General features: G+C 35.8%; 4 protein-coding genes, 1 long non-coding RNA gene and 1 other non-coding gene across 11 annotated transcripts; 3 read left to right on the forward strand and 3 right to left on the reverse strand.

Moving 5' to 3' along the window:
• The first annotated feature begins 129 nt into the window (after window positions 1-129).
• On the forward strand, window positions 130-6997 carry Tmf (TATA element modulatory factor). 2 transcript variants are annotated; one of them, XM_964370.4, is made up of 7 exons: window positions 130-274; window positions 334-1205; window positions 2739-4178; window positions 5196-5514; window positions 5566-5827; window positions 5880-6316; window positions 6362-6997. In XM_964370.4, the coding sequence occupies exons 2-7, from the start codon at window positions 349-351 to the stop codon at window positions 6743-6745; spliced, it is 3699 nt and encodes a 1232-aa protein (XP_969463.1). In that variant the 5' UTR covers window positions 130-274; window positions 334-348; the 3' UTR covers window positions 6746-6997. The 2 variants fall into 2 exon arrangements, with proteins under 2 accessions (XP_969463.1, XP_008190658.1); XM_008192436.3 differs by having other exon boundaries at window positions 135-274; window positions 331-1205.
• Window positions 6998-7230: 233 nt separating this feature from the next.
• Window positions 7231-7322, forward strand: TRNAI-UAU (transfer RNA isoleucine (anticodon UAU)). The gene is given in 2 exon segments: window positions 7231-7268; window positions 7287-7322. It is a non-coding gene; the product is annotated as a tRNA-Ile (tRNA).
• Window positions 7323-7382: 60 nt separating this feature from the next.
• LOC657869 (uncharacterized protein) lies at window positions 7383-8456 on the reverse strand. 2 transcript variants are annotated; one of them, XM_964300.4, is made up of 5 exons: window positions 8307-8456; window positions 8178-8251; window positions 7894-8128; window positions 7695-7808; window positions 7383-7645 (listed from the first exon to the last, which is right to left on the reverse strand). In XM_964300.4, exons 1-5 carry the CDS (start codon window positions 8319-8321, stop codon window positions 7442-7444), a joined length of 642 nt encoding a protein of 213 aa, XP_969393.1. In that variant the 5' UTR covers window positions 8322-8456; the 3' UTR covers window positions 7383-7441. The 2 variants fall into 2 exon arrangements, with proteins under 2 accessions (XP_969393.1, XP_008190656.1); XM_008192434.3 differs by having other exon boundaries at window positions 7695-7820.
• A 33-nt stretch (window positions 8457-8489) lies between these two features.
• On the forward strand, window positions 8490-10375 carry LOC135267911 (uncharacterized). The gene is made up of 2 exons (XR_010336312.1): window positions 8490-8601; window positions 8662-10375. It is a non-coding gene; the product is annotated as an uncharacterized LOC135267911 (long non-coding RNA).
• On the reverse strand, window positions 9007-14836 carry Ptp61F (Protein tyrosine phosphatase 61F). Of its 3 annotated transcripts, XR_010336310.1 has the most exons (8): window positions 14586-14835; window positions 13710-14360; window positions 12077-12238; window positions 11761-11958; window positions 11431-11552; window positions 11263-11382; window positions 9186-9582; window positions 9007-9126 (listed from the first exon to the last, which is right to left on the reverse strand). XR_010336310.1 is itself a non-coding variant. In XM_964223.4 (7 exons), exons 1-7 carry the CDS (start codon window positions 14658-14660, stop codon window positions 9558-9560), a joined length of 1353 nt encoding a protein of 450 aa, XP_969316.1. In that variant the 5' UTR covers window positions 14661-14835; the 3' UTR covers window positions 9007-9557. The 3 variants fall into 3 exon arrangements, 2 of the variants coding, with proteins under 2 accessions (XP_969316.1, XP_008190655.1); XM_964223.4 differs by having other exon boundaries at window positions 9007-9582; XM_008192433.3 differs by lacking the exons at window positions 9007-9126; window positions 9186-9582 and having other exon boundaries at window positions 9618-11382; window positions 14586-14836.
• A 1537-nt stretch (window positions 14837-16373) lies between these two features.
• LPCAT (Lysophosphatidylcholine acyltransferase) lies at window positions 16374-25705 on the reverse strand. Of its 2 annotated transcripts, none has more exons than XM_008192431.3 (10): window positions 25325-25705; window positions 22074-22219; window positions 19829-20043; window positions 19446-19713; window positions 19260-19397; window positions 17498-17623; window positions 17296-17446; window positions 17148-17246; window positions 16946-17087; window positions 16374-16890 (listed from the first exon to the last, which is right to left on the reverse strand). In XM_008192431.3, exons 1-10 carry the CDS (start codon window positions 25430-25432, stop codon window positions 16757-16759), a joined length of 1527 nt encoding a protein of 508 aa, XP_008190653.1. In that variant the 5' UTR covers window positions 25433-25705; the 3' UTR covers window positions 16374-16756. The 2 variants fall into 2 exon arrangements, with proteins under 2 accessions (XP_008190653.1, XP_008190654.1); XM_008192432.3 differs by lacking the exon at window positions 19829-20043 and adding an exon at window positions 20156-20370 and having other exon boundaries at window positions 25325-25702.
• Window positions 25706-25736: the final 31 nt, after the last annotated feature.

The raw sequence follows: 25736 nt of genomic DNA on the forward strand, positions 1-25736 counted from the left end.
TTTACAGAAATCTGCATAGATAACGCACGTGGCGCCGCATGTTGATAGTATGATTTAATAAACCGTTTCTCCTATGCCGCTTGACTAACCCTGGTGAACACAAAATAATAAATAAAAAAAACATCAGTCCATGGTCTCCTTTACTATTCTCCTTTGGTCACGTGACTCGGTTTGAAAGATGAAACGTCAACATGTCATAGTTGTCAAAAATTAAAAACAATGCCTTTAAATGGAATAATTCGTGACAACGACCCGATATTTCGCTAAATTTTAGGTAACTTTGTCAATTCCCTTAGCTTACCCAAGTGTCGTATCAATTTTTGGTTATAGTAGAGCCAACGATGTAAAATGAGTTGGTTTGATGCGTCAGGCTTTGCTAGCATAGCAAAATCCGCCCTCAGGGAAGCGCAGAGAACGATAGACAAGGCTTTAGATATCAAAGAAGACGAAGTAAACGTGGTTCCTACAAACACGCCCATTGACACAAACTCTGATGATTTTTTCGGCACGTGGGGCATTAGTCAGTCTGGCCATATCAAAGAGGGTAAAAAGGATGAAGAAGGGCCTAAAATGGCCAAGCTCCAGTCCAGCCTGTGGGGCTCATTCACCGGCTCATTTTTCGACGCCAGTAAAGAGTACCCTAAGACACCTTCCATTGATAGTCTAGACGATTCAGTTGACATAGGAAGTGAGCATTTTAGCAGAAGCAAACTTGTGGTGCAGCAAAGTGACGACGGGGAGAGCCATTACTCGCGCCTGTCGTCAATGGAAACAGATGAGGGGACCCTTGTCAATGACAATGAAGGCAAACTAGTGGAAATTCAGTTAGATTCACCTGACGGGCCTTCAAACTCTGACCAAGCCGTTGTGGTCAAAAGGCCAGAGAAGACGCAAAGTTCGATAATTAACCGCCTATCGGCAATTAGCAATGAGAGTGGAAAAAACAGTTCTGAAAGTGTGGAGCTAATCACTTGCAGTACGGAATGCACCACTAGTCCAGAATCGGAGCTTTTGTCAGGGGAACACAGCATTTCAACTTCGAGCTCTGCTGTAGCTAAACAGACTTCAGAGTCGGTTGAAATTATAGCAGATAGCTTAACTAGTCCCAGTTCGGTTGAAATAATTGGGTCAGATAGCATAGACTGTAAGAATCAAGATGAATTTGCATCGCCAATGGAATCGCCAATTGCAGAAGAGGAGGCCAGGTAATTTTTATCAAATTAATTAACGACCAGATTGCCTCAAGCAAAACGTTTTTACAGTATTACGCAATATTGCAAATTATTTCGGCAAAAAATTAATTACGTGACAAGTTTTAAAGGAAAAATGTATTATTTTTTGCTCATTATTGTCGGGAAATTTTTAAATTGGTGTCCTCGTAATATGATAATTGAGGTATTATTCAGCCATTCTTGGCTTTTGTTGATGTTTATGTGTATATTTGTTTATTTATGTGTTTGTATCTTTTTAAAACCGAGTATATGTTATGCAAAAAATAGTAAAAAAACTGGATTCAGTGTTTTATGCACGCTAAATAATGTAAAATTGCTAATTTTGTTATCTTTTTGGTTTTCAATGAATCAAATAAACTCGTTATCTACTAAACTTTATTTTAACTTACCCGAGAATGACCACCTTGTGGTCGATATAGGTGTAAAGTTTAGGAGGCTAGTATTCGACCATTAATTAATTATTATTGTCAATGAATAAAAGTCAGGTTTTATAAACAAATTACACAATAAAAAGGTAGTTACCCTTGCTTACCGCCCTCCAAAAAAATAAAAACTCATAATTACCTAAGAACAAATGCTTATTTGTTGAATAAAAGATTTTTAAAATGCTCTTTAATTAAATGCTTTAATTCCAAATTCACACCGTGTGGCAGCAACTCGCCAAACCACAAAAATATTCCAATTTTTTTACATAATAAAATTTCTATTTTTAAAGTGGGATTTCTGAAATAAAAATAATAAAAAACTTGAGAGGTTTTGAGTGATTAAATTTATGACTTCTACAAGTACTCTTGCTCCTATTTGTAGCGAATTCTCTCATTTTCATGGCACAGACCTACTGAAAATAAAAAAAATACACAAAATCGGTACAATGTGCCATTAAATCACCTGGGAATATTACAAAATGTAATTTCTTTGAAAAATATTTCCATGATTATAATTAATCTCTTTCAAAATTGTTACCTCCATATCTCTCCGGGGATTCATTATTTTACCTATTAGGGTGATTCAGAACTGTCACTACGTAAACTGACCTGACCTATGTTTTTATTATTTTGTTGTTATACCTAAATCAAATTCGACAGTTTACACCACATTTAATGTCAAACACTGCAGTCTTAAAAAATGTCATTTAATTTTGTAAAAAAAGCACTTTTTGTACTTTTGAATTATTCAAGTTCTCACGTGGTTTCTAAATTTAGATTAAAATTTTTTTTCTAAAAATGACAATTTAATAAGGCTTTTGATCTAGTCTCCTTGTATACAGAGAAGTACATTTAGGGGATTTTTGATGCATATCTTTATTATTATTTTTTTGAATCAATAACAATTCAGAGTATACTTTTCCAGAGATAAATCAGTGTGTTAATTGCCTTAAAAATATAAAAATCATTCAGAATAAAGAGAAGACGTCATTTTTTCGCCACATACATTTTTCGTTAATTTAATTTCATTTACAATTTCAACTTTCATTTTTCACACATATTTCAATATATGTTCTTTCAGCCCATGTGCGGAAAAGAACACTCCCGACAGCGTGGAAGTAATCCCCGAAGACCAAGAAGAGAGCGTCGCTGAAGACACAATGTCGTACACATCGATTTCCGAAAGCACCTCTGCCACAGTCCTCGACCAAGCATTCCTCCACCTCAAACCCCAAAAAATGCTAAAAGACACCTATAACACATCAATGCCCGAAAGCGACATTCCACTCAGTCCCGAAAAAAACCACACTTTCGCCGATGCAATCACAAGAGCACCCAGTCGAAGTGGCATGCATTTACCTCTAACACAAGTCAACCAAGTACTAATAGACACCCAGCCACAGAGCAGCAGACAGGACTTGTCCAACCTTTTGAAAAACACCAACATTATCGATATACCTCAGGAAGACAACGTGGAAGGACAAATCGAATCCTGTGATGAAGGTTCCCAATCTGACCGCACTGTAATAGCAAAAGACGGCGGAATGGACAGTAGTAGCGACACAAGTGTGACGGAAAATTCCGTTTATTTGAAAAATTTAATCGCTGATGCCATGACTGAAAAAAGCCCGGAAGTGCCCGATTGTGCAACGAAAACCAGCCATTTTATGGATTTGACTCAGAGTATGATCGACTCAAGTCAGGGAAATGTGGTTTTGGAGAACATTTCCATAAGTCAGTTGGATATGCCGCCTCGGGAAAATTCGCCAGTCAGTTCGGAAAGTCGCTCCGATTTGGTCAAAATCGGGTCTTCGGGACACACCTCTGGTGATGAATTGGAAACAACCACCTCATCAGATATTGAAATTATTTCAAGTCCGAACGGAGATTCGAGTAGTACGCAAAGTAGGCAAAGCCCAGCCAAGCAAACTTGCACGAAAAATAAATCAGACGGCACCAAAGTCGATCTTTTGTGCAAAATGACGATGAAAAAAGCCAAAGGCCACACTAGAGAATTGTCGGAAACTTCGAGCGTGAGCGATGATTCGCATTCATCCGAAGTTGATCGGCTTATCAAAAGGATTGCGGAAATGACCGAAATTTTGGAGTCCAGAGAATCGAAATTAATTGATATCAATAGGAGAAATGCCGAATTGCAAGAGTTGAACACCAACTTGCGACATCAGCTCGATTCGATGCTTACCAAGCAATTGGAAACTGCAGATTTGTCTCAAGTGACTGAAGAATATACCCAGCGTTTGTCCGCCTTAGAGAAAAAGTTTCAACAAGCAATTCGGGAAAAAGACACGCTGAGGAAACAACTGGAACAGAGCAAACAGGAGGCTGCCACTAGGCTCAGCAAAAGCGATTTGGACTCACTTATAAGCGAAAAAGATGAAATTATTAAGGAGTTGCGTGAGGAGGGGGAAAAGTTGTCCAAACAGCAGTTGCAACATTCGAATATTATCAAGAAGTTGAGGGCGAAAGAAAAGGAAAATGAGTCAACAATCAAACATTTAAAGTAAGTTTGCTCTGCGGGATGCAAAAAAATTGCAAATTATTCCAATCGTTTTTATATAAAATCATATGATCAAGCAAATAGATTATTTTAGTACAAATCTAAGAAAACACTACTTTTTAGGTGTTATCGAGATGTTATTCTTAAAAGTTCGAACTAAATAGTTATGCATAGCGTAGTAATTTAAAGTCGGTAACACACAAAAACGATATAAAATTAATAAACTAATAAAAAATTCAGTCGAAATTATTATGTTGAAAGGGGTTCCTGTGGTAAAATAAGAAAAGAAATTCTTATAGATCTATGTTCCGAATTTTTTTCTCCTGTTTGCTCTATTTTCTGTCTCCTGTTCCTTCTTTTTGGTTTAGCTTTTATTCCCTTCCTTTTGTACTATTTTTTATCTTCTATTCTGTATTCTAAGCTTTATTCTTTATCCGAAATCGGTATTGGCAAGAATATTTCTCTCTTCTTTCCTGTTCTTAGTCACGTATCTGCAACTTATCATCTTCTTTATTCTTTATCCAGTTTTGTTTGCCTTCCTTTCTCTGTTTTCTCAGTCAAAACATATGTCTACAGAAACTATATATGTCTACAGTTTTTTACCGTTTTTTTTTTTCACATGTACTGTTTTGTTCATTGTGGAACATTATATTTCTTTGACGAAATAATTGCTTTACCATCACCATAAGGACTTGACCAAATTTAAAAAAACAGAACATTTAGCTGTTTTTTTATTGCTATATAGTGTAAGAGTACTGTCCTGGGTAGAATAGTACCGTTGGTCACCTCATTGTAACATTTAGTTTTGGTAAAAAGTAAAAGTAAAAAGTCAAAAAAGTTCTTTCTCTTTGGGAAGCTTACAAATTTTTTAAATTAATTTAAATTCAACCTGCCAACCATTCGTTCATAGCTGTTTTGCTTATTTACTTACTATGTAGAAAAAAACTTGTATGTAACTGTTTTTTAACGCTTGCACACGACGTTGTTTTGCTCACTTACGGTGAAAATAATTATTTCCAGAGAAACAATTGAGGACTTGTCGTCTGAAGCTGACCGTTTAAAGCGTTCACTAACCGCAAAAGAGGAAGTTGAAAGGTCGCAAATCGAAGCAGTTCACCAGCTAACAGCAAAAAATAAAAAACTAGAAACTGAAGTTGATAAATTCCGAAGTCAGCTCGACGACCTCACACAAAAGTATGACACCGTGAAGAAGTCTTTAGACGCTGCGAAAAAAGAACTCGTCGACAAGAACAAGACTAGTTCTGAGTTAATCGCACGCGAGCATAAATTGGAGAGTTTAGAGAACGAAAAAAAGCAAACGGAGTCACAAAACGCAGCGGTATTTCGTGATAATTAACGCTTTTTGTTTAATACTTGTGCCCAATTTTAGATTCTTAACGAACTGGAGGAACTACGGTCAAAAATGCGACAACTCGATTTAGACTACGCGAAAAAAGAACAGTCGCTACGTAAAGAAAACAACGATCTTTTGAGGCGTTTGGAGGACGCTGAGGCCAGAAACGAAGAATTATCACAATCCGTTCTTGAAGTTAGTAAGCCTTTGGTGAGACAATTGGAGTCGTTACAAGCAACACATACGATGAAAATCGCCAGTTTTGAAAGAATTGAACAAGAAATGACGCTTAAAATAAGTAAAGTTGTAGTGTTTGCCTAATTTTTGTTTTGTGACTTGTATTGTTTCAGATGAGTTGCAAACTAGATTACAGACGTCCCTTAACTCAGAACGGACGGTCAAAGACGAGTCTGTGACTCTAAAAACTAGACTTTCAGATTTGGAATCGGAACTAAGTTCGCTTAAGCACCAAAACGAGCTGCTTCGAGTGGAAGTGGAGCAGAATAAAACCGAAAAACAAATCTCCGAACAGGAGTTAGGTCGTGAAATTAACGAATTGAAGGAACAGTTAGTGTCTGAGAGACACAAAGTGGCCGAGTTGGCGCAAAACGCGTCCAGTTTGCAAGAACAGCTGGAGAAATCAGCGAGTGAATCCGAGCGCAAGAAAAGCACTGAAGATGCGCCAAATTTGGGCCGAAACTCGCCGCGCACTGCGAGCAATTCGCCAACTTTAAGTCTGGGGAAAATTTCCGTGGCGGAATCGCTTGGAAGCTCGTTTTGGTCGCAGGTGAGGTGCGATTTTTTTTTAGCTTGTGTTGTATTTTTTTCCTAGGATGAGCCCTTTGACGGGGGACAACCGCCAAGGTACACCAACATGTTCGAGATGCAAATGCTTCAAACCAACTTGAAACAGCGCGACGGTGAATTGCAACAATTGCAGTGGGAGTTGAACCGGAGGGAACAAGAGAGGGCGCTCTTGAATAAAGAAATCTCGTCGCTTTTGACCCGTGTTGAGGAACTTGAAACCAAAGTCCAGGAATACGATGTTTTAAAAGGACAACATAGTGAGCTACAGCAACAGTATGATACTCTTTGCCAGTTGTTTGGCGAGAAAGTTGAAGAAAACGAAGAACTGAAGCTTGATTTGCAAGACGTGAAAGAGATGTACAAAAGTCAGATTGATGAGTTGTTGAAACAGCAAAAACAGAACTTGTAAAGTTATTATTATCCAGCGTGTACAGAGATGCTTTTATATGAATTTTTATTGATTAGATAAGAGATTAAAGTGTTTGTTGTTCTATTGCGGTTTTTATCATATGGGAATATTACGTTATCAGTTAACACATGCTGATATTTGGTGTTTTGTCATGGTAAGGAATATACTTCACTTAAAATTTAACCTGTGATATAAATTATAGCCTCTTCAAATTATTGTACAAAATTCCAACTGAAATAAATGTTGTGTTTACGCCAACTTGTTTCATTTCAAACTTCCCGCCGTGGGCAACTGTCAATGTGCAAAAGCACCAAAAACGTGATTGTTGTGCCAGAAACGTACTAAAAATTGATAACTGTGCAAATTTAACACGTTCCGGAACCGTTTCATGTTCAGTGAGTTTAAATTATTCATAATTTTACACATTATGTATTTATCAAAGTGCCGTTTCTTTTTAATTGTTCATTTGCGCCGATTTCTCCATAGCTCTAGTGGCGCAATTGGTTAGCGCACGGTACTTATAAGACAGTAGTCGTGAGCAATGCCGGGGTTGTGAGTTCGAGCCTCACCTAGAGCACTTTTTTTTTCAATAATTTTCTTTGTCTTTTAACGAGGAACGATAAAATAAGCGAATTAGTAGGTGTGGAATTAAGTTTAATTATCACAATACTTTATAAATAAAGGAGGGTCGATTTATTAAATAGTGTTAGATGGCTGGCTCATGGGATTTGCTTGAGGGGCGGTAGCCTCACGTGTAACAAGTGATACAGCATTTTGTAAAACTTGTTTCCTGAGAAAATTTGTGGTTGCGGAACTTAAGCTCTCACTTGAACCCACTTTACATTTAAAATACCCATAGAAATTGGCCCCATTTAAAGCCAACGCTATCATTATGAGCAGCTAAAACAAAATTAATGAAACCCAGCTTTTGGAGGAACGGAAACATTACCATCCACTTTAGTTTTAGCCAAAACAAAGCAGTTATGAAAAACACGCCCCACAACAGGGGGGTTATAACCAAAGCCATCCAAAATATTCTCGCTTCTCGCTCGTTTACACGGTTCTGCCACCGGCCCTGAAATGGGCCAAATGTTGATTCAGTAAACAAAGCAAAAAAGCCAAATGAAAAGTTAAGCAAGCAGTTAAACCTTGCGTGATTCAAAGACCCAGTGCGACTTTCCGTCATCGTCCACGTAATTCCACCATCGCAAGCCAACCATCAGACGGCCTGTTATGTTTTTGACTGTCCAAAAGTCCATCGATAATAATAAAACTACCGTTACAAAACTTGCGATAAAACTATCACTGAACCATTCGCACAACAAGTACGTTACTATAGACGCCCCCCGAAAGGCCAAGTGGAAAAATGTGACATAAGGGTGTCTGAAAGAGACAGTAGGAATAGTTTTTCGGGTAGTGGCCTCACACTTACGTCAGGGACCCCTTGACACCACTATCACCTAAATCATCACCGAATGCTACTGTGTCATCCTCCAATAAAGGCAACTGAAATCATTTTGATTTAAATTAAGGCAAATTTAATGTTTTGAGCTGTTTTTACCGTCGCTGATGACATGTTTACGGCTAATAAATTACAAATGTCAACGCGACAGCTGTCAAGTCTCTGCTCGCGGGACCGAAACGTTATCAAACCGAAAGTCGTAATAAATTCCTTTTTGTAATAATAATGTGCCGAGTTTGTCACCAAAATGTGACTACGACTTGTCCTTTATCCTTGGAAAGATATGTGACTGAATTTTGTGGGCCAGAATTATTCGGGCGCAAACACAACGGTGGGGAGCTAGCGCTAAAACGAAATTCCCTGTTTCCGAAAATTAAATTTCAAAAAATGAAGCGTAACTTTTAATGTCAATCTTAACTACAACTTAATTATTCCAAATAATTTTCCTCCACAGGCCGGGAGCTGGCAGGCTTTTTCCTCCATTTCCGTCTCCACGCCCCCACAGTTCTCCACGCAGTGTCTCCACCGGATTTCTCTGCCTTTACCGCAACTTACGCTACATTGGGACCATTGGGTCCATCTATCCCAGCGTTTTTTTCCGTGTCCTGTTCCAGAAGACTTGTGGCTTGGTTCCCGGGGCCTGGATAAGTGCCGGTAAGCTTTTTTGGCTTTGATAATCGTATCTCTTTTCCGTTGGTTCATCGGAGAAGCGACCTTTTCAAGCAGTCTACTGAGCGCTTGTGTGATTTCGTTAAAGTTTAAGCGATTTTTGTTCGTGTTCTTAATGAATAAGGCTCTATTAAAAACATCATTTTTATTGCTTACAAATGGTCTTACACTATCTTTTGATTGCGGAAAGGCAATTCGTTGATACTCCTGGAGAGGATTCGCATAAATTTGAAAGTTAGTTCTTCCGGCACTATTAAAACTTTGTACTAACAACGTGGCTGTTACAGTTATGTATAAAGAGAACAATACCATTACACAGTACACTATTGTGACAAATTTAGATTGACATTTTTGTTTCAAATGTTTTATAAAACGAGGGACACTAACTATTTTTTAGAGTATATCGTTGCACATTTGGGTACAAAACGCTAGTTAATACAGGATGGCAATTTTTGGACAATTAGCTGCGCTTCTGCTAACTATGTATAAAACCAGGCGATTACAACAGCTAACGCGAAAATTGACATCGCAATGGCGCAAACAATCAGATACTTAACATGCTAGTAAGACGAACATACCTAGAAATTTTGACTAGTTTTACTAAAAAGTAAGACCGCAGAACTTATCTTCAACTAATCTGAATGTATCAAAGTCCAGTCTTCTCCAGAAAAAGTTCAAATGTCAGTCTTGAAGTGAAGTTTTAGCCCTGAAAGAAGAAACTCAGGTATATTAAACAATCTGTTATAATTTTTCAATGTATTTATTGAATATCCATAAAATTCTTGAGAAAATATTAATCAATCACAAATAATCGGCGGTCCAGATATAAACAAACTTCAAACCGATTGTCACATTCTAATTTAAATCATAGTAACAACACAATCAAATTCATATTGTCGACGCAGTTATAACAGCATTTCGTAGGCACTTAAAAGGAATGTGTAAATAAGGTATAAAATCCTTAGAAAATTTTGTCTCGTTTTTCTGAAGATAGAAAACTCTTATAAATTGGTAAAAATGCTTTGTGCATCAATTTTGTCAATAAGCACCCTGTAATTTGATTAATAAACCAATAAGACGTACCTACTGTAATTCATGATGGCCTACACAAGTGTTCCGATGGAAAACTTGTGTCAGCCATCACTCAACATCAAGTCTTATATGAATCCACACATATAAAACTATGACCATTCAGTGAATGCGAAACCAACTCAACATGTTACGACTACCACCAAAATATTAAACTTTTGATCACGTAACAAAAAGGAATGCTTGGCGGTAATCTCTCAGTCTTTTTCTTACCCACTCGTTCCACTACAAGTTATATTTTTCTTCTACACTCTCGATACAGCATATATACCTACTTACACAATGATTAAAGGAAGTGAAATGCAATTAAAAGTACTCAATTTCACAAATTAAACTAAATACCAGGAATGTGATACAAAACTCGATTTTCGGTACCCGAATAAAAATGGGGGCGAGTTGTTTTCAATTAATTTAAATTCACCACAGGCAGAACATCGAGCATCAAATTCTTAATAAGCTAAGAAAAACTCATTCAAAGCAATTTAAACCGAAAGGGTTGAAGATAAAGATATGGTCTCTGAGTCTTTTTTTTTAATTCTTTACAACTTTTTTCCTTATGTTTTTTTGTATCTTCAACCGTATTCGCAGCGTTTTGGGGGCGGGGTGCGCAAATTGGTTAGTTTTCGAGCAATTTTTACGTCTTACTATTGAGAATGTGATGCTCTATTTGCCTGTACTGTCTTGTACTCACCGTCAAATACGCATTTTTTATTGTGTCGCATCCCAGTATTTAGGACCGTAATCGTTCCCCAGTTGTGGCTAAATGATTTTTAATGTTAATCCCACCCGAGTGGCAATAAATTAGTAATGAAAATGTTAAAATAAACAAAAACTGCTGCAGATGTGTGATGTAATGGCGTTTTAATGGAAAAGCTCTCAAATCCGTGGTAACATTAAAAACATTTACTCCCAACATGAATCGTAAAGATTTACGCAAATAAATATTACAAAAAAATCGCTACATCCTCAATAAAACATAATAGATAATAAGACAATAGCTTGATATGTAATCCAGAAACTGTGATATACCAAGGGTCCGTTTCTCATTACAACTTTGAAATAAAGTCCATCAGTGCTACCAAAAACAGTTGTGACTAATATACATAAAATTTAAAAACTATAACGTTGAACCGGGTACGTGTCGAGAAACTCGGATAACCAATCAAAAACAGCTCTCACCATTAATAGACTTAACACACATGTCTTGTTTTCTGTTTAATTTTTAAAATAAAAATAGGAAATGAGGCCCCCGCCCAAAACAATAGCGCCCGCTATAAATAAAGGTTTGTATAGAGACCTCTTCAGTTGTGTCCACTGCTCGTTGGCTTGCTGCCGCCGTTTCATGTCTCTCACTTGGGCCTCCAACTTTTCTCTTTGCTCCACGCGTTTGCGATGCCTCAACTCGGACGCCGACAAACTAAAATTACTCATTGATTCACTCCCAACTGCAAGGGGGCTGTTTTACCTGTCTGAGGGGCTCACAGGCTCCGAACACGGACTATCGGAACGCAAATCCTCCAACTCATCTTCACTAGAGCCCTCTTCTTCGTCACCGGGAACCACAGGCAACGGACCGGTCGGAATGTACTACAATAAAAACACCACTGAAAATAATTGCGACAAAGCGTAAAGTTGCTTCGTACGCGAGGAAGTCTCAAATTGTCGTCGGGACTGACAAAACTAATTTGCCTCATGGAACGCAACAGCATTTTGTTATTTAATTACGTAAAATTTAGTTTCATTTTTAACACAACAGACATTTAAAACGTGTCACAAAACAGCCCACTTGACTTACCTCATCACTATCGCCTTCGTAACTAAACTCGTTCAAGGAGATGCTCTTGGGGATATTTGGAAGCGGCCTGTCTAAAGGAGTACCGTTTTGTTTCTTCAGACTGTCTAACCGGGGTGGTGGGAGAGGAGGCGGTCCGTCATCGTCCGAATCGGATGCAACTCCGTCTTCCGGTTCATTATCCACGATTATATGATTTTCCTAATAATTAATTCAATTTTCAAGTTTTGTGCTTGGAATTTGGATAATAGGAGGGATAGTTCAAGGATGAGTCTGGAAAAGTGGAAAAATAGGAAAGGTTTTCTTTATTTCCACCTACCGTAGGGCTCGAATCTGGATTGAGTAGTTGTTTTGCACCTTCAATGATTGCTTGATATGAAAATCTTAGTTGTTCGGGCGTTTGAATCAGTCCCATGCGATAACTTCGCATCTCACACAAAATTTCTTTTACGTCTACGGAATTTAGGCCAAATTTCTCCATCTGAAACATTTTTTACGCTAGAGCTCAATTTAAATGGGAAACGAAAACAAAGTAAAACATTTAATAGGTTAAAAGCATTGACAGAATTATATTTTCTTAAATTTTTGGTTTTGGATAAAAACTACCGAGAACTACAACAAAAATATGTAAACCGCATAGAAAATAAGATTACTTTTGCCTTTTTGGAGCGTTTTTCATCCAAAAACGTAATAAATAACAGAAAAAAATCACTGAATCAAGTCAAAAATAATGTAATTTTTCGAGAATTTAAACAGACTTTGAGTGGTAAAAGTGTTTTCACTAAACCTGACGACCAAAAATCACCAAACTGGACCGAATACTATACGTATATCTCGTTTTTCTAGCGTTTTGTTTCATTTTCAGTCAGAAATGCAACTTTTTAACGAAATTCGCTACAAATAAATCCCTAAAATTGTTTCAACCAATGAGATTATTTTCCGAGCGTTTAAGCACATTTTTCCTGAATTTTTTCTGTCGTTTTTTTGTCTTATATTAGCACGTCATTCATCCAGAAACTCAAAATTTTGTCAAAAATAAGTCGAAAAATTGCTTTACACCTATTCAAAGTCAGTCTTTTCCAGAAATTTTGTTAAACTAGAAGAAGACATGCCTAATTAAGTCAAAAATAATACTAATTTTTTTTTTCAAATATTTTAGCACGTTATTTGACCAAAATCGTGCTTATTTTAAGGAATGTAATTCAAAATAAACTAAGAAGTCATTAACTGATTCAAAACCAGAATCAGTTTTTTTAAATGCAGATGCATTACTGTTTAATACTTTTTTATAAATTGCAAAGTGTTTCTTACAAACTTATATAAATTGATATTTATTTAACAAGTTGTTGAATTTTGTTATAACTTTACTTCTTTCTTCCTTTTATTAATCATTATTATTCTCCAGCAAACTCAGCTACCAATTACAATTAAAAAACATTAAAATCAGTTGCTCTAAACCATGAAATGGTAGAATGTAAGAACAAAATTTTTTCCACCCATTTGCACCTTAATGACTTGTATTAATTAGTCCCAAACCAACGGCGAGCTAATTGTTACCTGTGGTTCGGTCATTATGTAATGAAATAAATTTAACGATACTTGTACGAAAGTAGCAATTTCCTCTATCAGTTCCAAACGGAAAATACATCATTACGTCACAATAAAATCGCGCAACCTCCTGCTCCAACCAGGAAAAGAATCTTTTCACTTATCAATAAACAATAATTAATTGCGCTTGACCAATTATTGATTGTTTGATTTGGATTAATGGTCAATGGATTTAGGAGTTTTATCATCAGCTAGCTATTCTTTGAAACGGTATTATCTCTGAATATGCAAACATAATTTTGGATTAATAAACGCTGGGTTATTTATAATTATTCTGACAATCTCACTTTGGGAAACTGTTAATCAATTCTGGGAAAATTCCGTGATAGAGGAAAAATACCTACAAGCACTAGACACGAATCAACGAGACAAAAAGTGCCAGATCTTCCAATTCCAGCCGAACAATGCACCACAGCTGGTCCAACAGTGGGCTCCAGAACGCCCGCATCCCTCACTTTCCTCAAAAATTCCAAAAAGGCAGTTGGCGAACTGGGAACCCCAAAATCGGGCCAGGTGGTGTAATGAAATTGTAATATATCTCGGGACTCTTTCGTGCTGATATCCGTCAATCTCAATACTCTTTGTAAATAATATGAGTGGTCTTGTTGCTCCACATATTCCAGCGTCAATCCCACGTCCTCCATTGTCATGATATAATCGGGGCCGACTTTGGAAGGCCAGTACTGGTAACACTTCTCTTGTTTCTTCTCAACGAGCTTGTTGAGCATCAGGACCGCCTTGCTGTGCTGCTCCCACACCATGAGCCAGAAGTGGCTGACGGTGTTGCAAAGGGGGCCCTGCGTGAGGATGTACTGTCTGTTGGCCTTCTCCACTTTGATGAGATTGGCGTTGATGTAGTCGGTGGAGCCCCGCTTGAGGACAATGCGGCTGTGGTCATAGGGACTGACGTCTCGGTACCTGTTCAGGTTTTTATTCTGCGGTTTCAAGGCTTCCGTGTATGGACTGCTGTTTTTGACGCTCTCGGAGCGAATTTTCTGGAGACAAACAACGGGTTATTGTGACAATACCAGAGTGCAAAGACACGATTCTGGTTTTAATTGCTTAATTGTTGGTAATTTAACTGTGAAATCTTGTGAGTCAGAACCGGGAAATTCTTGGCCAACCAATGCCAAGACACGGTTACACACCGCAAAGCGATGATTTATTATTCAGATGGGACAGTTTAAGCACTGGAAAGGATGAAAGAGAGCATGAAATACCTGAAAAATCGCCGACCACTCATTTTTTGAGTTTAACTTCGAATATTCCGACTCGATGTTATTGCCCGATGACATTTTACAATTTTACGTCCGTCTGGTTGAATTACTGCAAAACAACACTTCAAATAACCGGCATTTGTAATTTAATTTTGGAAAAAAACGAGACAAACTAACTGCACCAACTATTGTAAACGTTCGTTCACCATTTTTAGAAAGAGACGGAGATTGAGCGCTTGGCGTAGAAGAGACAAGGACAGACAAACTTCAACTTTCTCGGAAAACAGTTGTCAACATTTGATAAGTCGGTAAAACAGGATGTTTTCGAAAAAAACTCTTAATTGTTGGTTGCCTAAACTAATTAGTTTAGATAAGTTAATAATCAGTTTTCATCTACTTTGTTCGTCTAACGTTTAATTAGTTAAACTTTAAAACAACAAAATAAATTAAAATGACTTTGGGCTCAAGAAATTATCTATAAAGCGTTAACGGTTGTATTATTAGTTGCATAATCCACGGACTTTTAAGGCCTTTGAATCATTTTGGAACTTCAAGGGTAGCTACGAAAGAATTTAAATAATGTCGCTCAGAATTTTTTTTTAAGTATGAGAGGTAAACTATTTAAAAATGTTTGAACTAACATAATTTAGACCCAATTCAGCGGTTTTTTTTGCAAAAAAACCTTTCTTCGTTAAATTTTTGGATACAAAAAAATCGGGTTATTTTGCATTGTGTTTCTTCTTCTAGCACTTAGTGTTTTGTAAATCAGATCTAGTTTTTTACTTGTTTTGGCAAAATTTCACAAAATTAGTGAGTTCCTAACTAAGTTCTGAAAAAAAACATTTTTTTTAATTTAGAGACTTCGCTCGCGGATCAAAGAAATCTTGTGAAGCAAGTAGTCATTAGTAAAATTAGAGCCTTACAGTTATCACCACGGGGGCGCACGTGTTATTACTTTATTAATATTTGTTTATTTTACTTAAAAAAAAACGAAAACTTTTTTGAGGCAATCAGTGGGACTTGCAAAACAATTTCTTACCTTCAAAATTCGTAAAAACATTTTGAATAATTCAATAGTGGAAACTAAATAACTACAGACAGCAAAAAAAATTGGGATTTGAAATTATATTTTTTTCTGAAAAATTAATCTCGCCCGATGGCATGTGTCAACGCGACAAAAATTCTGACAACAATTACCGTAAAAATGTGACAAATTTTAAGCCAGAAATGTCCCACCAAAACCTCCTCATGCTCCTATCTCACGCTGCTTTGGCAGGAACCGGTATCTACTGTCTCCTCCAAGTCAAAAATGAGAACATGTTCTGCCCTCACATCAGTTTCGGCATAATTACAATCAACAACATCATCGGAATGTGCTGGTGTTTGAGTTCTTACGACAACCGAATCTACGACATATTTAGATTCACTTCGTACTGCCAGTCCCTTTTCGCATTGCCTGGAATCACCACTTCGGTGTGGTTAGCCAATGGGTACCCAAAAGAATGGAGCTGGGCCTGGATAATAACACCGATTTTCCCGCTAGTGTGTTATCTTACAGATGCCGAAATGGACATGCCACTGGTTGACTTACTCATATTGTTTAATTTAGTCGGTTTGGGAGTAGTGTCTTTCGTGAAAAACCTAAGTTATGGAGTGGGTGCTACTATAGCTTTCGCACTGTCGCATTGCTACATAACGCACACCACCCTGTATAATTACGGACTGTGCTTCTATTCGTACTTTGCGCTGAGGTGCCTTGGGTTTGGGCAGGATATTTTTTAAATAAATGGCTCGAAATTTTTGGTTTTATTATTTATATGAAAACAGGTATTTAACAGCTAGCTATAATATTCAAAAGTTTTATTGACTTTTTCATTAAAAAACGGTTCTTATGGTTAATATTACGAAAGTAAGTCGATGGTACAAAATAGAAAACGCCTTGTATTGTCTATACAAATTATATTTACAACAAATAAATAAATAAATATTTTCTCGTCTACTAAATCAATCGCTATCACGCTATTGGTTAACTTGAAAATATTAAGCTAAATATGCTACAGCAATATACGTAAAAATATCAGATCATCAGTTTTGTCTTCTCGTCTTAGCACGTTTTTATCCCGTTGTCTTGCCGACTGGTTTCAAGAAACTTAAACTTGAGGAACGTCCAAACATCAGTCCACTTTCTTCGAGAAATCGTTGGGGCAAATCTCACCGTTTCGCGAAGTCGGAATTAATTTCTCTTCCCGACTTAAACTGAACAAACTCGCGAATTCAGCCTTCTTCTCTGCATATGCGAGGAAATTGTCTAAAATTAAGTCGGGTTTTTGTTACCACCACTCTATTTGTCGTGGTGTTCTTACCGAATGTAATGTACCCAAGTTTATTTTTGTCTACTTGTTCGAATATCTCGAAAGCGTACTCTTTGTTGATGGCTAACGTGTGGAAAAGAGCTCGGCTGAAGTCTTCCGCCGAAAGGCGCCCACAGCCACTACTATCATAAATCTGCGCAAAAATGTACAAATTATTGCTGCCATTTCGTGGCCACTTTCACAAACGATTTACCTTACAAGCTAATTTAACAGCATCAAGAGTTGTTCGGCTATTTGACAATGCCAACACTCCTAGGAGGTAATCCCGGAAATCGATGGCACCGCTGCAGTTCTAAACAAGGCACACATTCAAATGTTAAGTTTGTTTGGTGGCGTTTTACCTTATCGTAGAGTTTGAACAAATGCTGGGTACAGTGATCGTTTGGCGACAAATTTAGCAATTTGCAGAATTCAGTGAAAGTCACTTTGTTGCAGTTTTGACACAGTATGTTTGAGTTGAGTAGGTTTTCTTCCACGTTGGACTGATGCAAACTAAAAAAACAAACCGTTGTAGGTGTCAGTTGATGGCCAAAATTTTGTTACTTTAATCTGTGTCTCATTTTCTGGACTTCAACCAAAGACGTGGAATTTGGCAGATTCATTTCTTTGGCTCTTGCCATTAACTTGCAATCTCCATACGTGTAGTCCGATACCGGGACCCCCAAAGCCCTTAAACGTAAAATTACACTAGTTATTTTTTTACCAAGAGAAAATTATTACTGATTTTATCTTCTGTTCACAAAAAGTCACATTTGTCTATAACGTCTAGTTTTTTAATATATTCACCATTTCTGTGTAAAGTAATTGTTGAACATCTTTAAAATATCGTCAAGTGAATGTAGATTAAGCCCAAACAACTTTCGTTTTGTTTGTGGTAAAGTTATCCTTAAAACCTCATAAACTTAAGCCTTGAAATGGTGAACGTTTCCATTAAGATTTAAAGTCTTACGAAAAAAGGTCTTAAGTAAGGTTTATTTGAGAAAATGTTAGTTGTGATTCAGATTAATAAATTATTGTTTTCATGAAATCGTGTAACTCGGACTGCGTAAATTGTAATTCAGAAATTTTGGATTAAAAATGACAAAATACCACAGAAAATCAAAGCTATGTTCTTGATTATCGCTGCGTTTCTTCACTTGGATTATCTATTTTAAATTGAAAAATGTTTAACAACGTCTTACATTTTGATTTCACTCGGTACATTATGGATTTTTTTTAAATAATGATACACTGAATTACATCTCATCTTTTCTTAAATTCACCTGGAAAAAGTCAAATAATAATTAAAACTTACTCTTTCCGAGAAACAATTAACAACTTCTGAATTATAAATATGTTTTCTCAAATCTAAGTTACTAATCTGAAATTCTGTTAACATTTTCTGAAGTACATGTTACTTATCTGAATTTCAATTGATTTATCTAAAATATACATCGTTGGGCAAAAGTATGGAACCGAATGTTTTGTGCCTAAACTATGTACCTTACGAAAAAACTAATTATTACATCATTAACTACTTTAAAAATGTGATCATTTTTCAAGAATAACTTTTTTCAAAATTCCTTTTAGTTTTCGAGTTATTGAAAAAAAAATCGCCTACTACGGCGATTTTTTTGCTAAAAGATTACGCTCTAAAAATAATTTTTACTTTAATAAAATTTATTTTAAGCCAATGGTTTTTCTTAAATAAATTATTAAAACTCATTACGAAGATTTTTCGAATTTAGCCGAAATGGCTGTATCTATAGATGTTTACAATCCATTAATTTGATTCGTCAAATTTTTCGCAAATATAAACATCCATGGATACAACCACTTCGGCCAAGATCGAAAAACCTTCATAATGAGCACGGAAGGCAACTTACCACTGGCTTAAAATTAATTTTATTAAAGTATAAGTTATTTTTAAAACATAATCTTTTATCAAAAAAAAAATCAAGGAGTAGGGTGCCATTGAAAAAAAAACTCGCAAACTAAAAGATCACATTTTTAAAATAGTTGATGTGCTAATTAGTTTTTTCGTAAGGTACATAGTTTAGGCACAAAACTCTTGGTTCCATACTTTTACGTTGTATAGTTGAAAGTTTTGTTGAAAAAAGTCCACAGAAATTGTCAAATGTTGGTCTTTTATAATGAATATTTTAATAAAAATGAATGAATAAAAAATTTCGGGACGGTTTCACCAATGAAAGTTAAATTTATTAGTAGAATATATCGACAGAAACGATTGTTTTTAACAGTTCAGAGTTAATTGTTCTACTGATACCCCTTTTTTTATTATTATCTTTTGTGATATGTAACATACTTGGCCATAACAGCTCGCACGTTGTTTGCGAACAACTTCGGGTCCTTTTTCTCCTCTTCACTTGGCTGATAAACGGGCAAAAATTCAATTTCGCAGTAGCTGTAAGGTTGAGTTAACGTTAACCAGAGTAGTTTTAGCCTGAAAATTGTGAATTAGGTGTTTTTTTCCAACTGATTGGAGACATACGCGCTCGGTCCTTCCCAGGTCCATGTCACCGTATCCAGTTTGTTTGGGTATCGGATACAGACAGGCTGGATGGGAACGCCTGGATAGAACGCACCTGGCTTGAAGGTAATCAAGCACGACCTATTCGTACACGTCCCTTCTGGGAAAATCAAAATCTGCGGCCAGTCCAGGTCAGAGGTTGCCCTACTGATGATCTCTTTGATCGTGTTTTGACGCGAGTCTGGGTCGTCCCTCCACACGTAAACGGGTTGTGTGAAGTTAATCAATTCTGTAAAAAGCTAACTCTAAACCGCCGAGACGAGAAACAGCGGCTCCGAAAACTAATTTGCTTTCTATGTGCAATTCCTGACAATAAACAAAAAAAAAGAAAAAAAATTACATACTTCCGATGTACGGATTTGTACCGCTCTCTCGTCTCACAATAATGGAGGGAAAGCCAGTGGCGTAGATAATTCCACCGTCCAGAAACGTGGAATGGGGGGCTATCACAAGTATGGGGGCCTCGCTACGACTGGCTTGCTGGCCCTTTATCACTACATTCATGCCCCCGGCTCGGTACGTGCTCTTGCCCAGAAAGCACAAAATCGGTGTCAATTTCCTGATTTAAAAATAAACAGTCGGAAAAATAAAAAAAACGCAACAGTTAACATAAAGCCTGGTCCCATAGAAAGCAAAGTTAGTAGGAGAGATTTAGTGGGTTAGTTACGTACTCCCGAAAAATGGTATCGATGCGGTTTCTCCCTTTGCCACAATGGACGGGCCCCCCATGTACACCATAGCGATACTATCCATGAAAGAGGAATGAGGTGCTAAAGCCACTACAGGTGCTTCGGACCGATTCGATTGCTTTCCTATCACCCGGAGTCGGAATCCTCCGGCGACGAACAAGCACCGGATTAATTGAGCCGATATTTGACGTACTGTACTGTCCAGAGGGATTAAAATCATTAATGAGTGGAGTTGGAGGTGGACCAGCTCGTCTTTTCCATTCAAATTTTCGGAATTTTTAATCGCGTTCAGGTGAAAGTTGCAAAAGTCATAAATCCGCAAGCTATCAAACGTAGTGATTGTTGGATGTGTTCCAATTTAATTTATTATGTAAATAAATTGAGCGGCTTGCGAGGTGCACGTGTCGGGGATAAGAATAGAAGCTTTCTATAAATGCAATTAAATTATTATTCCCTAGTCCTGATTATCATTTTCTCCCAACTATTAATAATAAGTCACACGTGCAGCGGTTTTATCTAACTTTTGAGCACGACGGCATAGCCGGAGTGCTCGAAATCGAGCAAGTATTTTAAACACCAGTTATCCACGAATACTTTACGTAATTTTTTTATTGGTACACTTCGAAATCGTAAATACTGATATTAATATTAAAAAAATTCGAAATAACGTAATGTGAGATCAGTATACCTTTCGTTGTCATGGAATTGATTGTCATTATAATAAAAAATCAACAAATTTGCCGATTATCTTTACGTTTCTTGGGTTATTGATGTTGCCATGGACACTTTAAAAAACGCGCATTTTTAAAAGTTGGCTTTATATTAGCTGTTTCAAAACTACAAAAACGCCAATGTCGCATTTTCTCTTAAAATTAGCTGTTATAAATTTAATAATAGCTAATGCAATTTATACAATCTGTTTATAAATGATTGTAGGATCGTACTAGGTATTTAAAGTTTTCTTTCCAGAAAAAACGACCAATGTTGGTGCATGAAAAAATTTCGTTTTACTGGTTGCCTGAGTAGATAAAAATTGGTACTTTTCAGAAATTTCATACAAATAAAATAATTAAATGCAGCAAATTCAAATTCCTGAACCACCTGAGATCTTACATTCTTTTATAAACAGTCCCTACTTTTAATGAGACATTTCATTATTAATAACTACTTTACAATTTTATCAATCTTACAAAAAAAATTCGATCTAATGCTTCTTAATTTTATTATAACTGTATTAATTACACTGTAAATATTTAAGTAAAATAATTCTTAATTATTAAATTTAACATTAAATGCCTTAAACAATTCTAGAACTCTGAAAGAGTTCACAACTTAGTAAATTAAGTTTCTTTAATTCACAAAAAATTTCTTTCAAACACATACTCAAATAGGAATCAAGGTTGGCTGTAAAATGCAAATAAGAGGATGAAATGGATTAGAACACGCCCTGACCCTTTCCTTCTACAGGAGTGGATTAGACCTGAGTAGAACCTAATGAGCTGTTAAAGTAAAGCGTTTATTAGAAATTTTGAGCAATATTTTTGAATTTCGGATTTGATGGTGAAAAGAAGAGCGGGTTTTAATGGTGAATAATGCAAATAGTTAGTTATTATAACACGGTTATCACTCTATAATACCTGACATTAATTAATTAATGGGTAAATTAACTCAACTTTCAAAAAAATCATTCGTCCGTTGTGTGAATCAAATTTCAACAACCTCATCAAAGTGTTAGTTGACAATTTAACAATGCATTAGATTTCTCCAATTAAACTAATAGTTACGTACAATAAAGTGAAAACCGTGCGATACGCTGATGATAATGGACAAATCTGTCTTTCCACATTAATTAGCAAATTTACAGCGTTAGTTTATTGTATCAGAGGGCCTTTCAATTTACCTCCTCCATCCTGACAAAGGTTTGGCTCGGAGGTCCTCTTCTGTGAGTCCCCAGAGTCCTATGCAGGCCAACAGCCATCCGGATATGAGGAAGAAACAAATTATCGAAACTCTTATCGGTAATAAAACTACTGTTAACACTGCGGTCTGAAAAAAAAAAGAAATGGGGAAAATTACCAGGATGAAAAATCGAATGACATAATTATTTTTTTGGGGACAGTTTAAAAACGGCTGAGATTAATGCAAGTATAGAGGTCAAGATTTGTGTTAAAAGAAAGTTTCGTAACGGAACTTGACTATAATATAAATTCTACAATCGAAACTCAAAACGGTACCTGATTCTCATTTAAAATGAAAGCTATTTGTAATAGATTGCTTCAGCGAATTTCTACCAACTAATTTTAACAATAAATAAATGACACAATAATACTCCAATTACAAATTATGAAATTATTAGCAGTAATTGCTACTTCACCTACTTTTACATGGTTTATTAGAAATCATTTTTTTGGAAAAAATGTTTACGATCCGTTGTAGACTTTGAAAGCAACAAAAACGAAACTTTTCTTTTTTATTATCACTATAGTTGGTACAAATTGTTAAAATACTTAAGGAATATGTACTTAACCAATTTCTTTTTTAAGTGAAGAAAGTAAATAGCTCTTGTAAACGTCATTAAGAAATTGTATATATCTCCTAATTATTGATAAATAAAATTGAATCGGAATAAATCAACACAATAAGGCATAAAAAATCGTAATAAAATTATGAACTGACCGGAATTATTTTTTTTCTGATAATTAATTATGTCTAAAAAATGGTAACGATTGCTCAAATTAAAAACTCACGTGAACTTGTTTCTTAAATGCATCTATTGATATTTGCAGAAAGAGAAAGGGTCTAACCGGTGGTAAATATAAATAACTAACATACATCAACTGATTCATGTGTGACACAGTTTTCTATATCTTATACAAAATACCTTGAATAAATATTTATGCACATTACACCCACTGAGTAAAACCATAAACCTCAAAATCAACAGAAATAAAAAATGATAGCTAATGAATAAGAAATATTGGTAGACTTATTTAAATGCATGTTCTGTGGTTTTGTGAATTAAGGGAGGTCATGGGCACGCTTATGGGGCAAAAGATGTTGCAAATTTAATATTAATAACAAGACATCAGTCATCCTAAATTCATACTTGCACTTAACGTTTTTGAAAACCAAACAAATTTCACATTTTTTCGAATCATGGGAAAAGTTTTGTTTGTAAAACAATTCAGGTCATCCGATTAAAAAACTTTTTCTTTTCGAAGTCTGTTCTAAGGTCAAGAAAGTATGTAGTCGGGTATGGAATCAATAGACTAATTGTTTATTTATTTACAAGTTGTGCACGCATTCCATAGTTATAATTCCACTTAATAACAATAAAATATTTATCGTTTGCTTACATCCATACAAGAGTACCGGAAAGTGAAAGCCTTGGTGAAATGTATCGTGTGAAAATCTATGCAAATAGAAGCACAGGCACTTATTGTGCACATGTTTGAATTCTTATTCAACTAAGACAAACTGAAATGCTTACTTTTCATAATCCTGAATTACGGGACAACTACTCGTGATTGCAATTTCACTTCCGTAATTCAACTATTAATTAAACAATACGATTATTAAATTAAAATTAATTTTTTTTAAATTAAAATCAATTGAACATAACTATGAGAAAAATATATTTATTGTAAAGATGACAACAAACCACAAAGTAAATCCCCTTCAGTTATGGCAAACCAGTATTTATTGTTTCACTCAAATTAAAAGTAGGTTACTTTTCTTGATTTTATAATCATCTTTTTTGAATACTTAAGCAAGACTAGTTTTAAAACTGAAAGTTGTAAACCTTTTGGTCGTGGACTATGAAAGAGTCCTTTGTCAACTATTCATCACACGTGTCCCGTCTTTTGACCATAAAACCCCTGCATTTCACTTCATCGGTCTAAAGGCAAGTTCACTAACAACGAACCTCTCTTGCGTTTCGTTGGAAGAAAGCAGTAATGACACACTAAACTGACACACATATTATATTGTATCTCTTGTACAGCTTAAGTTAAATTCGGGAGAATTGTAGGGGAAATCCCGAAACAAATTGTTATTAGTTCATGTTTATAGAAACTTTTGCTTGGCCCAACTTGGTTGTTCTTGCCTGACCTCCGGTCACGAAAATTATCTCTCGCAGACTTGATAACAACAATTAAAAATTGCAGAAAACTGTTTTACGACTTCACTTTCAATTGAAACTTATTCCTGGTTGAGTTGACCCCCGGTCGTAAAAATTTCGTAGAGAAATCCCAGAACATCAAAATTTATGACTGGATTGTCGTAATAAATTTCTCTGAATTGGCTGTGCTCTCTTGTTCCTAAAATTGTACAATTTAACACTTTCACCATATAGTCATGTATTTTTTTCCCGAGATAAAATGCTGTGATAACAAATATCCAAACGATTCTGTGATATAGTTGTGAAAGTGGAATTCATTGGCTGTTTAAAAAGTATGGGATAATGCCAATGTGAAGGTTTGCATTATTATCATGCTTGGACTAGAAAAATCGCTCTCGCAATAACAAGTTTCCGTATTTAAATTAATATTTTATAAGGAAAATTGGAAAATGCGCTTTAGGTTTTCCGGTTATTTGTGTTCATCGACGTGGGACTATTTCGTCATTTATGGACTAAATATTTTGACTGTCAACACGGTTTATTTACAGTCGGGACTTATCACCAATAGGGGAAATATTCTAAATTAATTTAATACACGATTAGAATCAGTAAATAGCTTTATAACAATGTTATTGTTAGTAGAACAAATAGACGTAAAACGTTAATTTACCAACCATTTCTTATTTTTTTCTAACTGAATGATATTTATTGTGTTCATCCCCCAAAAAATTGGAAAAAAATACTGTATTTTTAATCGTATCAAAAATTAATCCAAAGGTGAATCTGAACCTGATTGATGTTTTGTAGGACATTTTGCATAATTTTTTGCTTATGCAACAAAAAACAAAACGCAAAAATGCTGATTTATTATTAAATTTGCTTTGTTGTACTTTTAGGTCTTCAAATGCACACGTTGTAATAATCGGATTAATAAAAACATGTGTGGGTTAAATTACAAATATTTTCCAAAAAAAATGAATAAAACTGTGTTTTTTGGGGACAGATCTGTTTTTGTGTGAAAGAAGACTCACTTTAATTTTTTCATATGTCGTATCCAATTCCAGGCGATGAACGAAGGGATTTAAAAGTTCTTCAGTTAAACTATCATGGGATATTCCGGCCGCTAATTTGCCGTTCATTTTCACAGAGTTTTTCTTATTTTACCTTAAATTCTACAAATTCACACGCTTTAAACTAAACCGCGCGCGATGCAGATAACAAATGACATCCCTTCCATGATGAAACAGAACCAATCGAATGTGAAATTGGTGATCCGAATGAAACACGAATTAGCACGAAGATCCAAATCAATAATTTCACTTTTGCGTGGTGGACTGTAGTCACTGGGGACATCTATTATCGGGGAAAAAAAGTTCTAATTTTATGAAAGAAAAAAAATAGCAATACTTTTTAATTTGAAACCTTCAATGCTACGATACTTAC

This window comes from Tribolium castaneum, chromosome 1, assembly GCF_031307605.1.
Source record: "Tribolium castaneum strain GA2 chromosome 1, icTriCast1.1, whole genome shotgun sequence".
NCBI classification, from domain to species: Eukaryota; Metazoa; Arthropoda; class Insecta; order Coleoptera; family Tenebrionidae; genus Tribolium; species Tribolium castaneum.

Coding starts and splice junctions, on each gene's coding strand:
- LOC657869 (XM_008192434.3), bottom strand. Junction 7,821..7,893: donor GGGTCTTTGAATCACGCAAG/GTTTAACTGCTT, acceptor GGCCCATTTCAG/GGCCGGTGGCAGAACCGTGT. Junction 7,646..7,694: donor GGCTAAAACTAAAGTGGATG/GTAATGTTTCCG, acceptor ATTTTGTTTTAG/CTGCTCATAATGATAGCGTT.
- LPCAT (XM_008192431.3), bottom strand. CDS start 25,432: ATGAACGGCAAATTAGCGGCCGGAATATCCCATGATAGTTTAACTGAA. Junction 19,398..19,445: donor ACCTGGGAAGGACCGAGCGC/GTATGTCTCCAA, acceptor CACAATTTTCAG/GCTAAAACTACTCTGGTTAA. Junction 17,447..17,497: donor AAAATGAGACACAGATTAAA/GTAACAAAATTT, acceptor TTGTTTTTTTAG/TTTGCATCAGTCCAACGTGG.
- Ptp61F (XM_008192433.3), bottom strand. CDS start 14,660: ATGTCATCGGGCAATAACATCGAGTCGGAATATTCGAAGTTAAACTCA. Junction 14,361..14,585: donor AGTGGTCGGCGATTTTTCAG/GTATTTCATGCT, acceptor GTTTGTCTCCAG/AAAATTCGCTCCGAGAGCGT. Junction 11,383..11,430: donor CCTGTGAGCCCCTCAGACAG/GTAAAACAGCCC, acceptor GAGTAATTTTAG/TTTGTCGGCGTCCGAGTTGA.
- Tmf (XM_964370.4), top strand. CDS start 349: ATGAGTTGGTTTGATGCGTCAGGCTTTGCTAGCATAGCAAAATCCGCC. Junction 1,206..2,738: donor ATTGCAGAAGAGGAGGCCAG/GTAATTTTTATC, acceptor ATGTTCTTTCAG/CCCATGTGCGGAAAAGAACA. Junction 4,179..5,195: donor TCAACAATCAAACATTTAAA/GTAAGTTTGCTC, acceptor AATTATTTCCAG/AGAAACAATTGAGGACTTGT.